A 12,508-nucleotide genomic window follows, 5' to 3' on the forward strand; every position below is an offset into this window, starting at 1 on the left:
CTCTGGAACCTTCCGACTGCCTGACCTGCATCAGGAGAGGCCCTGCGCTGGTCGGATTAAACGCACCCCGGGGTTGCGGGGAGAGTGACCGAGAAGGCTTTCAGCACCCACTTCAGTTAAAATTGGTCAATACAAGTTTACCGCTCTACAGCTTGCCTTGGCAAGAGGGTTTCAGGTGGTTAGAATCTTCTGGTAGGAGTCATGGGTCACTGAGCCAAGAACAGTGTGAGGTATCTTCAGGTTTGACGACTGCTGTACCCTAAGTGGCACCTGTCTGGAATTCCACGCTGGACTGAAGACAGGCCGAGGAACGACGGAGCGAAGAAATTCGGGAATAGAGGGCTGCTCTGACGGCACGGCCGCCTCTGTCTGGGACTCATCGTAGAACGTAAGCAGAACCCATGGAAAGAACAGGTTGGCGTTACACTAAATCACTCCTCCGGGGTTGTGGCCTATCAGATGCCGAACGTCACTAAGGGCTCCTGAGGCCGGCCGGGGTGGGGGTGCTCCCGTAAGGGAACGAAGCACCTGCTCGGCTCGTCCCCGTGGGCTCCTTCACGGAGCTGGTGCTGAGAACGCAGAAGATGCCTCAGACTCCCTCTGCCCCCGCGACGTTCTCACACCCAAACTAAATTCAAATGCCCTCACATTGTCTTTAATTCTGTAGCAAACAGTCCCGTTCACTGACAGTCTTGTAACCCCAAGCTGCTCAAAAGGGATATTGTAGATACTCTTAAGATAACTCACACTTACTTTCTGTTCACAGAGAGAAAAAACACAGTCAAGAGCCAGGATTGTGTGAAGGCCAAGTTCTGCACAATCTGTGAAAGGAGCTTTTGCCAGAAGCGCCTGCCGAGACAGAGGGCGCCTGTGCAGGGCGGGGCGGGGGCCGCGCGGGCTTGCTGAGGGCCGCACAGTGCCAGGCCCTGCAGCCTAAGGTGGGGTGCACTCCAAGGTCCCCCCCACAACTGGCAGGACCACCTTAACCCGGCTAGCAGACAGTTCCCAAAGATGGAACTGGACGAGGCCACGCTGGGAGCCCGAGCTTGGAGAGGCCTCTGAAGGTCACCAGGTCAATGTCATCGGTTTAGAGGAGGGAGGGAAGTCCAAGCAGGGCGAGCCGTCTGCCCAAGCTCTGCACAGACTAGAAGAGAACCGAGCGGCCGGGACTCCCTGAGAGAAAGGGAGATGGCAACGACTCTCTAAGCTCACGACACGTGTGCCAGTTCCCTACGACTCTACCTAATTCCCACGTTCACAAAATAAGAGGCAAGTACAAGTGGAATCCCGAAGAAAGAAACCGAGTCTGGGGCGGAGAAATGAATCACGCGAGGACAGACTAATTCTAAGTGCGGGCGAGGCGTGGCCCCTGCTGCTGTTTCGTTGGAACAGATTAAAGGGGAATCGTGGCTGTTAAGCGTTTTGGACAGATGCCGATGCCAGCGGAAGACAAGACAGACACCGTGCCTCCTGAAGTGCCTGCGCCCTCCCCTACGCTTCAGAAGCAAATCGTTTACAAACACGGCTGCAACTCTCCTCCCCCCGGCTCCAGGGCCCTCTGCCTTGTGATTTAGCAGCGACTCCCACCAAGACGCAGAGTTTACCTCTCTGTTCACAGAGTCTGGGCTGGCCGTGCAAGTTAACCGAGAGGATGCAATGGCAGTGACGGGGTGCCGACCCTGAGCCCAGGCCCGAAGACACCCTGCATGCTCCCATTCGTTTCCCTGGACCTCCGCCAGCTGCCACGTGAACAGGCCCAGGCTGGCCTGACGGAGGCCGATGGGACATGCGGATTCAGGCCGTGTCAGCCCATTCGTCCCCGTTGAGGAGTCAGAGATATTAGTGACCCTGGCCACAATCAGCTGCACCTGGGCCGGATCAGCACACTCATGCTACTGACCTGTGTCCTAAGCAATGACCAACGGTTACTGTTGTTTTAAACCACTAAGTTTTGGGGTGGTTTGTTACATAGCAAAAGCTAACTGACACAAACTCTGGTCACGCCCTGGAAAAGCCTGTTCTCCATGGCCTTGCTTCCCACGTGAGAAATAGTCCTTTTTAACCACAGAATACTTAAAGCGCTGACCCAAGGCCCAAGGGAAGATCAGAAAAGGCCAAATCATCTCTGCCCATTTATGCCTGCGTGGTAACGCTCCAAGTGTGACCACCACCATTTCTCCACCCCACCCTCACCCCACCCACTCACGCGGGCCACAGAGGACCGTCCTGGACACCTCTTCCCACCCAGGGCAGAGTCAGCAACAGGCGGCAGCACCCACGTCGGGAGGCACAGGCTGCAAACGAAGTGCACGTTTACCAGTTTCCAAGTAAAGAGTGGCAGGGAGCGACTCACCGAGGGCACAGGGAAGTTGCCGTGCCGGCTGAGAAAGGAGTTAGAGACGGACACACTGATGCCCTGAGTGGCACTGCTGTCCTCGGGGGTGAAGGCCACTTTAGTTTGCTGGACACAGTAGGAGACAGAGGAGAAGGAAGAAGCAGCATAGGAGGCCTGCTGGACAGAGGAACGAGAGAGGACAGGGAAGGAGGGAAGAGCAGAGAACAGTCAGGCGTGTTTGCATCAAGGCTAAGCAGGCTGCTACCTAGCCGCTCGGACATGCTGGAGGGATGGCTTCTTGGCTCGGCTCAGGGATCAGAGAGGCCTGCGGGAGGCCACCTGGACGAGAGGTGCCTCCTTCGCTTCGTTATGAGAGTCAAAGCTAACTGCACCCATGCGCTGCGTCCACCGGAAGGGGTGGGGCGGTGGAAGGTGGCCCAGAGTGTGAGCCCTGGCCTTTGCTCTTGTTTAGGGCGTCAAGGTCCCCGGCTGCGCGTGTGGACCGTGTCATCACTCACGCTGTAGCAGAGTGCGGACCGCAGGCCAGGCTGCCTGGGTTTGAACCTGGGCCCTGCCATTTGTGACCTGTTTGGCCTTGGGGACCCGTTAAAGCTCTCTGGGCCTCAGGCTTTTCGTCTGTAAAATGGGGGTAACACTGTGTATGCACGTAAAGCTCTTAGAACCGTGCCTTCCACAGTGTGTGAGGGCCAACGGGAGTAATTACTACTCCCATTTCTGTCGGTAAAACGGGGTAACGCTCCCGCTCCTCCATTTGAGAGAGGGTGCGCCGGCACAGGGCATGTCACGCAGTGTGCTTGGGCTTCAGTCAGACTTGGGCCGTGTCCCCGAACCTTCCACTTCTAGTGATGGGCTTTGAGAAGTTGCCCCAGCTCTCTCGGCATCAGTTTACTGAAAATGTAGGGAGGGTCGTGTGAAACCACGTGAGAGGCAAGTCTCACTACAGGGTGTCTGCCCACCTCCTGGGCCCCTGGCAGGAGGCTCCCGGAGGCTCCCTTCACTGCTGCCCCGCTAGCATGTTAATAGGTCCAGAGAGCTCGCTCGGGAAGGCTGGCTCCACGTGTGTTTGTGAGGGATCTGTCCCCGAACACTCAGAGGCCCGCGGGCCCCACGGTAGAGAAGATGCCCCAGGATGGCCTACGGGCACCTGTGGACAGCCGCAGGCGGGGCTGAGACCACTTTAAATCTCAATGAAATCTTGCTCAGCTGTTTTAATCAAACAGTTTAGGTTAGGGGTCCCTGGGGCAGGCACTTATATTTCCGTGGTAAAAAAATGTCTTTGAAGTATTTTCAGAGCAATTTACATTCACATTCAGGGCAGGCGAAGAACTCAGACCTTAAGTACGATTCATGAGACACGGCTAGCCACTGGTAGGACTGGAACCCAGGGCTCTGAACGCTGAGCTCGGCCTTTCCTCTACGAGACAGGCTGTCTCTCAAGAGGCTGGCTGTGGTCCTGCTGGTCGGCCCGGCATCCACTGAACGCACAAAGGCTCAGGGCCCAACCGGAGAACTGCTGAGCCCCAGGTGGCTGCAAGGAGCAGCCCAGGGGCCTTTCTCCTCCCATCGGCAGCTGCCTCCCAGGAGACCCGGGGCAGCACCTTCCTGTCCTGTCACAATGGATGATGGACGGCCCAGCCACCACACTGGTCCCCTCTTTAGTTAAAATGCTACCAGACTGGCCAGCATATTAGCAAAAGAGCACATGCAGCTCTGAAAAAGACAAGACTCCCCCTTCGGGGTGCACTCTTCCTGCAGAGCATGCCTGGATGGGGTGCTTGGATGCTAGAACCAGAGTCCACTCGGTTAGTACACTGGCAGCAGAGGACGAGGTTTAGAGGCACGCAGCAGGCACTCCCGACCTGCCCTCCGGCCTGGTCCCAGGATCCCGCAGGCTGCCCCGGCAGGCGGGCAGGCAGGCCGTGGACTTGAGCTCCATGACCCACACAGAGTCCCTACATAGGAGGTGTTTTCTTAGAGGAGGAAGGGTGCCGCGCCTGAAGCACAAAGCAGCTCTGTTTAGAGCTCTCCTGCCTCAATAGAGCTTGTTTTCCTGGGGGCATCCCTGGCCAGGGTGGATGCAAGTCCCTCTACACAGTCGGGCCCACTATGCAAATCAAGGCCACAGATGGCCCTACACAGACCATGCCCTGTGCTCTGATGGAGTCCCTCCTTTCTGGGAGGTCTATATTGGAGCCAGAGAAGCGAGAAAAAATTGCAAGAGACTGTCAGCAGAGAAAGCAAACATTCTGAGTACAAGCCCGTCCCAGCTGCATGGGGCCGGCCTGGCAAAGAAAGGCACCACCACCCCCAGGGCGGGGGGATGGCAGAGCAGGAGACAGGCTGTACGTGAGCTCGTCAGGGAAGTGAAAGCACCCACATGGGATGTGGCGAGTTCGGCACCAGCCCGGGGTCCTGGCCCGGAGGGGAAAGAGGTTCTAGGTCCCAGAGACCCGTCGGGCTTGGCCGTGCGGAGCATCTGGGGGGCTGCTTACCAGCTGCCGCTGCTTGGGGGGCAGGGCAGGGGGCGGCGCCAGGTCCTGCGGGGCGTCGGCGCTGCTGAAGGAGTCGTTGAAGCCGTACACCTCCATGAGGTGCTTGTTCTTCTGCTGGTAGATGTGCTCGCTCTGCGGCGTCTGGTAGAACATGGACGGCTGCGGCTCCGAGTAGTCCTCCAGCAGCTGCATGTAGGCCAGCACTGCGGAACAGAGAGGGTGGGTGGCAGCCTCTCGAGCTCTGATCCAGGGGAGCTGGCTGTGAGGGACCCCACCCACTCCCCTCCCGGCAGCCGGCAGCCAGGGCGGTGAAGCCACTGTGTGTGACGCCACAATGGTGGACACACGTCAAAACGTAGCGCGTGTACAGCACCAAGAGTGAGCCCCGACCGTGGACTCTGGGCGACGATGGCGCGTCAGTGCGGGCTCACTGACGGTAACGAACGTGGCACGTTCTCCGGTGGAGACGGGGACAGCGACAGCGGGGAGGCCGTGCGTGTGGGGGCAGGGACATGTGGGAACTCTCCGTACTTTCCGCTCAGGGCTGCTGGGAACCCCAAGCTGCTCTCAGAAGTCAAGGCTATTATAAAAGGCACATGGGGGCACCTCGCCGCCTTGCCAAAAAGCCCTCGGGGGTTTCCAGGTGCGTCGAGGGGCAGGGCCTGTGCAGGGCTCAGGGGGGCCCAGCTGGTCCACCCAGTGCTCGGTATCCCGTTCCCCTCACTCAGCCCCGCTCCCGCCCTCCCCCACCCCCGCACGCCCTCGGCTCCCACGCGCCAGCTCGGCTCTTCCCTCCTCCGTGGCACAGGAGCCCCGTCTCGCCCCATTCGTTCCTTTCCTAACTCTCCCTACAGTCGGTCGGGACCTCTCTTATTGATTATTTTAAATAAAGAGGGTGACTTTGAACCTCTCCTTCAGTGGAGGGTGTCAGAGAGACATACCTAGAGAAAGGCATTTCCTATCTACCTTGACCCTGAATGAGGTACACAGGAGGTGATCTCCCTACCTTCGTGACTGCCTTTCTCAGCAAAGTGTCTCTGTCCTTTCGTTCTCTGACGGGCTTAGGTCTCCAGCTAAACCCCCAACTTTGCAGTTATTTGAAAATATGAGATTAAGCCCTGCATAACTGTCCTTGCCGTTTTTTCTTGCTGTCTGAATCTCAGCTCCACCTAGCAGGTGCTCATGGCATTTGTGACACGACCCAAGGAGAAGGCACTCAGGGTGGTGGTGACTTAGCTCCCTGCCGTCCCTACACCTGCCACACGTGGACTTAAGTTCCTTTGCTTCCTAACCCGAGCCCTTTCTCTCTCCAGCTGTCATGGTCACTTGAACCCCCCTTAGTGTGTGCGCAGCGTCTCTGCAGGTAACTTAGTGCTCACTCACTCCTAACCCAGGTGTCAAGGGCACAGCAGCACCTTTCCTCCAAGCGCTGGCACTCACGTGTATAGGGGCCGTCCCCACACCTGGGCACTTCCTTTGCTGCTGGAGGAAGGGAAAGGCGGTACAGGACTTCAGGCCTGCCTTGACCTGGACTTTGCTGTGGGCGATGTCAGGTGCAGGGTCCAGGTCACCGAGGTGGATGGGGATTGGAGAAAGGGCTTCTGCTCCCACCCAGCCTTCACAGCTTCATAAGCACGCCAGGCGACTGGCACAGTCAGCTCCAAACTGTTGCGTCTCCCAGAACCCTCTGGAGCCTTCAGAAGGGCCTGGCTCTGTAGGTGGGGCTCAGATCACTATCCCCAGAAGTCAGGAGTAAGGTACACAGATGCCGCCACGTGAGGGCTGAGGGCTCCACACCTGCCTGCGAGGAGGAGGCCACTGAGACGTGCCAGCCGGGCGGGTGACATCCCTGCTGTCCTCTACGGGGAGGTCCCCTTGTGGGTGCCGCCACGCCGTGAAGGCCACGGGTTCAGGCAGCTCCACGGCGAGGCAGCAGCTTGGCGCCAGATGGCAGCGATGGCCAGGGCTATGGGTTTCGAGAGGATTTCTAGTGAGAGGGTGCGCACGTGTGAGCTCGAGCGCTTTTCTGCGCTTTGCCCTCTCCCGAGGGTGTGCGAAGCCCTGTAGCTGGAAGGGGAGGGCTGAGTGTGGTTGTCGCTACTTGTACTCCGTGGTGCTTCTACAGGCCCCTGCCCAGGGCCTCATTAACAAGTCACCAGGTAGGGACGGGTGTTCCCTTCATTCATTCGTTCTACAAGTATTTGTGGACACCTGCGTGTGCCATGCACTAATGATTCAGCAGTGGACAGGACACGTAGAGCTTCGACTCTTGAGCGAGAGGCAGTAAATCCTGTTGCATCTGCTTTGAAAATATGCCCTGAGACCTTCCAGCTGAGCAACCACAGCAGCCCAGATTGTCTTCTCAAGGGAAAGCAGCTCCAAGCACACCCACGGGACCCTTCTGGCCTTCTTCCTGGCCCCGTTCACACAGCCACGCCCCCTTCTGGGAGATGGGCTCGTCTCCCTCACTCCTCCCTGGCCAGCTGTGCTCTGCCCCCCTAGACTGGCCCCCTGGGGCCTTAGCGTGGAGGGCTCTTCCCCGTCATCCATATTCTAGAGAAGCACCCCCTTCACTGTTGTCCATGGGGCGCGTTTCTCCCCCATGTTCGTCCCACCGCGGGACAGTGCTGTCTTCCCCGGGTGGGGCTGAGGCCCACGTGGGCAGAGAATTTGTTTTCCCGGCGTCTGTAGTCCCAGCACCCGAGCCAGGGCCCAGCACGTAGTAGGTGCTCGGTAAAAATGGGATGAGTGGAAATATGAGATTAAGCCCTGCATAACTGTCCTTGCCATTTTTTCTTGCTGTCTGAATCTCAGCTCCACCTAGCAGGTGCTCGTGGCATTTGTGACACGACCCAAGGAGAAAGCACTCAGGATGGTGACTTAGGCAGTCACGAAGGTAGGGAGATCACCTCCTCTGTACCTCATTCAGGGTCAAGGTAGATAGGAAATGCCTTTCTCTAGGTATGTCTCTCTGACACCCTCCACTGAAGGAGAGGTTCAAAGTCACCCTCTTTATTTAAAATAATCAACAAGAGCGTCTTAGCTCCAACACACACTGAGTGAACTTGGCCAAAAAAGGCAGGCAGGGAAAGACGGTCTCCCTCCGAGATCAGCTGCCACGGCTGCTACAGGTGCAGCTCAGAGTCCCCTCAGGCCCTCCAACGCCTTTTCCTTAATGCTGTACATCCGACACCAATGGGGACCAGAGGAAGATGCAAGGCTACGAAGGTGACCCCAAACGCCTGCCTACCGTTCCCTAAGACTGTACACAACCACGACAGGAAGCTTCAGTAAGACGTGACCTTCTAACACTGAAGTCCTTGTGGAGACCTGCTAGCCGAGCACAGATGGACAAGAGGGGCACTCGCACCTTCTAGAAATGAGGAGGACCAGCCCATCTCAAAGGCTCCGAGACCAGAGCGGCTTGGCCGGCTGATGCTGGTGGGGCTGCCCTCGACGCTGGGGCCTGGGGACCCTCAGGACATCAGAGCTACTGAACGATGAGGCACCTGTGACATTGCGATGCCTGCAGCGCTCTGTCAGCATCAGCCTAACATGATGCCTATCCTCTCCTCTCCCTCACAGCGACCGTGAAAAGTTCCCGTGAGGTCACAGACCGAACTCTCTGGGGTCCTCTCGAGGAGTGACGAGTGGACTTAAGATTAGGGCCAAGCCTCAAGTTTGAGATCCTTTCCCAGGGCGCAGAAAAGGCCACCAGCTGCATGGGGCCACCACTGAAACCCAGCTGGGTGGGGTCTCCAGGTGTGCGCTCCCCTCCTCGGTGTGGCAGGTGGGCCTGCCTGAAGCCCATGTGTTCTTGTCCTTGGGAAAGACTCAGTTTCTTTGAGCTCTGGTTTCTTCGCCTATAAGATGGGAGCTAATGACACCTGTCTGGAGGCAGTAAGGACCGAACACTACAAGATGTGTGAAGCTTTAGCCCAGAGCACGGGACACCGTAGCTTTTAAAGGTTTATAGCACAAGTGCTACAGACATTGATGGATGCGATAAAGCCTGAATGAACAGAAATATTTCAGGCCCCGAAGACTTGAGGCCTTTCAAAGGCAACAGTGGCCGCCTGTCCCTGTCCTTCCCTCCCTCACAGCCCTGCCCCCCACACCTATTCTACAAGCTGGCAGAGAAGGCTCTCGGGTCCTCGGCCCGCGGTGCCACACATCGCTGCGGCCTGCACGACGCTGTCCTGCCCCAAGTTCAGCTTCAGAGGACCCCTAGGAAAGGGTGCGTGCGCCGACCGGCATGCTGCTCCAGCCTCGGCAGCGGGGTGGACGGGAGAGGCCGATGGCTCTTGAAACGTCTGCCCGTGCAGAGGGAGAGGCGTGGGAGGAAATGTTTCTGGCGTGGCCGTTCGCAGCTCCCTCCTCAAGTGCCCTGGTTTCTAATGAGCCAGTGTACACGACAGATGGGAATGACATCATTAGCTTTACAGAGCCAGCTCTCTCTTTCCAGCTGGGGGACCACACCACCGAGGCTATTACATAAATTGGGTGACACCCAGTGAGGAGCTGGGGAAGACGTTACACCCTCGGTGGCTGCCTCCTTCCACGGCCCACCCAGCTGGCCGTCAGGGCAATCCCTGCTGCGTTTAACCGGCCAGGTCTCCCCTTCTTTGAGAGTGGGCCACCCTAGGCAGGGCCAATCAGACGCTCTCACTGGGGAATTTGGAATAGAAATTCAATTTCGTAGAAGTTTTCTGCTGGATGCTTTGCCTGAGGCCAGTGAGTGCCGGGGCTGTGGGGCTGATGTGGCCACAGACACATCCACATGGTGACAGCAGGTCCACCCAAGAAAAGCAAAGCAGAACTGTGCTAGCGGAGTGGGGAGAGGGCAGGGCCAGAGACAGGCGACGTGGAGCAGTTGCGGGGCTGGCCGAAGAAACAGTATCCAGTAGAACTCGACTTAGGAATTTGATGGCAAATTCACAGTTGGAAAATATTCAAACTATGAAAATCCAAAATTTCAGCTCTACCCCTGGGCCCCTGTAACACTGTCTAGTAAAATATCTGGTCCAAGAGGTATCCTCGGGCCATCTCAGATTCCAAGTCATTATGTGACTTTCTGTGCCTATGGATGAAGACAGTGGCACCTGGGATCTGAGTGCCCCCCATCCACTTCCAGGGACCCTGAGGAAACCCCTCTGGGGCTGCGGTAAGCTCCGCGTAAATCCGCTCGTCCACCATGCTTTACCCAGATGCTGCTGTGACGCCAGGACACTCACTCGTTTCTCTGCGTCACCATGTGTTCAGGTCAGAAGGTCAACTGACTGCTGTCTACAAGAGGCCAGACACCTGGACTCTGTGGGGGCCAGGCACGAGATTTTATAGAGGCCTTAAGGGGGGGTCAGCTTATCAGGTTTTAGAAACGATCACCAGTATTGACAAAAGGCTGCCGGAAGTGTCCAAGTACCTGCGGTCCTATCTTTTATGAACTTACAAGGCCATTGGTTTGATTCTGGTCTAACGCTTAAATAAAACACGGCACCACTCAGGTCACAGAACGTGCTCCCTGACGAGAGCGCAACGAAAGCTTACTGTGTTTGTTTTTCTTCTCTGGTAGAGGAGGCGGTTTTTCTGGGTCACCCGTTGATTCAGAGACAGCGAAATCACCCACAAATTCGACAGAGGCTGAAGGACCCCCTTGCTGAAAGGGGGGGATAGCAGCGAAGGGTGTGAAGGGGCCGGCCGGGGCTGGGTTCTGCAGGTCGCCCTCGGAGACGTTGTCATACTGGGAGGGGTGCCGCTCGTAGGACACCCTGCAGCCAGAGCTGTCCGCGGTCTGGGAGGCTGCGCTCCTGCGCTTCTTCTCGGGGAGGGCGGGCGGTGTGTCCATCTGCTGCCCTGGGGCCAGGGGCCCGTCTGGCTGGGGACAGCTGATAAGAGGCAACTGGAAAGGATGGCCGAGAAACGAAGACCCAGATTCTCCCAAGGACTCCGGCAACGGGCTAAGGTTACAGGCCACTTGCTGAGGTATCTGGTCTGCGTTCGAGAGGTCTTGCTGAAGGAATTCATAGTCAGGGTCATAATGATCTGCATGCACAACAGGAAAGACACACGTGAGCCACCAGACCCCGCAGAGAGAAACCACCCTTCCCCCTGCCTTTACTCATCCCATTCATTAGAGTGACACGAGGCTTGTCTCCTGTCGCACCTAGATGGGCTCTAACTTTACTTTATATTCTTTATTCTTCTGCCTGCTTAAAACAGTAAAAACAGATACGACTGTTCACTATCCCAGTCTTTGTACTTCCATGTATTTTTTGAATGTCTTAAAAGAGAATGCATGACCGCTGTAGAAAATGTGGCAAAAAAAAAACCCTGCTAAAAAATCACCCACAATCCCATAATCTGACTGTAATCTGTTTACAATTTAATGTATTTCCTTAAAAACCTCCCCTCTCCCACAGGATTTTTTTTAAACTGAACTTAGAAGATGCTATGTAAGTGATCTCGGATTTTGTCCACTGATCAACAGATCTCAACTGATTTTTAATGGCTACATAGTATTCCACCAAATGGATATATCGTAATTCATTTGATTTTCTACCACTGAGTATTAGACTACTTCCAGTTTATCACTCTAGCTAAGGAGGCTGAGATTACGTCCATGGACCGAAATCTTGCTTTTTATCTGATTAAGTTAAGATAAACTTACAGAAGTGAAATATCTAGCTCATGGGACACGAACTCCTTAACGCTCTCTAAGCCTCATGCCGAGCGGCCTTTCAGACTCCCCGCCGGCCCACGCTGCGGGCGGTCCACACCGGCAAGGGGTCTGCACGCGCTGCTCACCTGCTTTCACCCCGTCAGAAGCCGTCAGGGGCTCGCCCTTCATCTGTAGCTCTGAGCACAGATGGCTTTTAATTTTAGCAAAGGGAGTCAAATTACACACCGACAGATTGACCATAGCAACAGCTACCACTTGAGTGCCTCCCGGGTGGTTCTGCACCCTGATTTCGTCTAAACTTTCAACCTCCTTGAGGCAGAGATGGGTATCCCCCCTGCGCAGATGAGGAAACCGAGGCCCAGATTTTGAACGACTTGGCTCAGGTCACAGAGCCAATGACTGGCATCGCTGTCTGACGCCCAAAGAAGCCACTAGGAACGATGACTCAGCAGTGACAAAGGTGCTGGCAGCTCACCTAGGGTTTCACAGCTCGTGTTGCGGGAGCACTGCCCGCTGTCCCTGTCCAGGGAGGACAGCTGCTCGTCTGACCTGCTGAGCTTGCCGATGCTGCCGCAGGGGGACAGGCGGGGGGACTCTCCGCCGTACGAGTGGCTGCCTCCTGACAGTCGCCTCTGTGCGTAACAGTCCACGTCAAAATCCTCGTGTGGAAAAATGAAGAGAAGCCCCAGTCACTTCTGAGAAACGGTGGCAGAGACCGAGGGAGAGGGAATCGGCACGTTTACTCTAGGAGGAAACACTGCCCGAGTCCTCGATGTGAGCAGGGGCACCCCGTCTGTGACTTCCGGAAGGAAGCCATTAGTTAGGGGGGGCCGGAGTGCATGGCCGGGGAGGGCTTCGGGGCTGAGCTCAGGTGTCCTCAGGAGACGGCCCTGGGCTCCAGCCTCCCCACTGCTGCCCCCACCCCAACGTGGGAACGTCCACCTGGCCCGGCAGAGAGAGCGGGGACTAAGGAAACTTCGG

At 56.6% G+C, this 12,508-nt stretch overlaps 1 protein-coding gene across 1 annotated transcript in view; it reads right to left on the reverse strand.

The window, feature by feature from the left end:
• Nucleotides 1-12,508, reverse strand: part of RAPGEF1 (Rap guanine nucleotide exchange factor 1) — a 68,727-nt gene that overhangs the window by 30,054 nt on the left and 26,165 nt on the right. The window contains exons 9-11 of the mRNA XM_015594238.2: nucleotides 12,003-12,186; nucleotides 10,396-10,890; nucleotides 4,849-5,051 (exon numbers count right to left, since the gene is read on the reverse strand). Coding sequence (XP_015449724.2) covers nucleotides 4,849-5,051; nucleotides 10,396-10,890; nucleotides 12,003-12,186 — 882 coding nt within the window. The remainder of the gene's footprint in view (nucleotides 1-4,848; nucleotides 5,052-10,395; nucleotides 10,891-12,002; nucleotides 12,187-12,508) is intronic.

Source organism: Pteropus alecto, unplaced genomic scaffold (genome assembly GCF_000325575.1).
Source record: "Pteropus alecto unplaced genomic scaffold, ASM32557v1 scaffold67, whole genome shotgun sequence".
Classification (NCBI taxonomy): domain Eukaryota; kingdom Metazoa; phylum Chordata; class Mammalia; order Chiroptera; family Pteropodidae; genus Pteropus; species Pteropus alecto.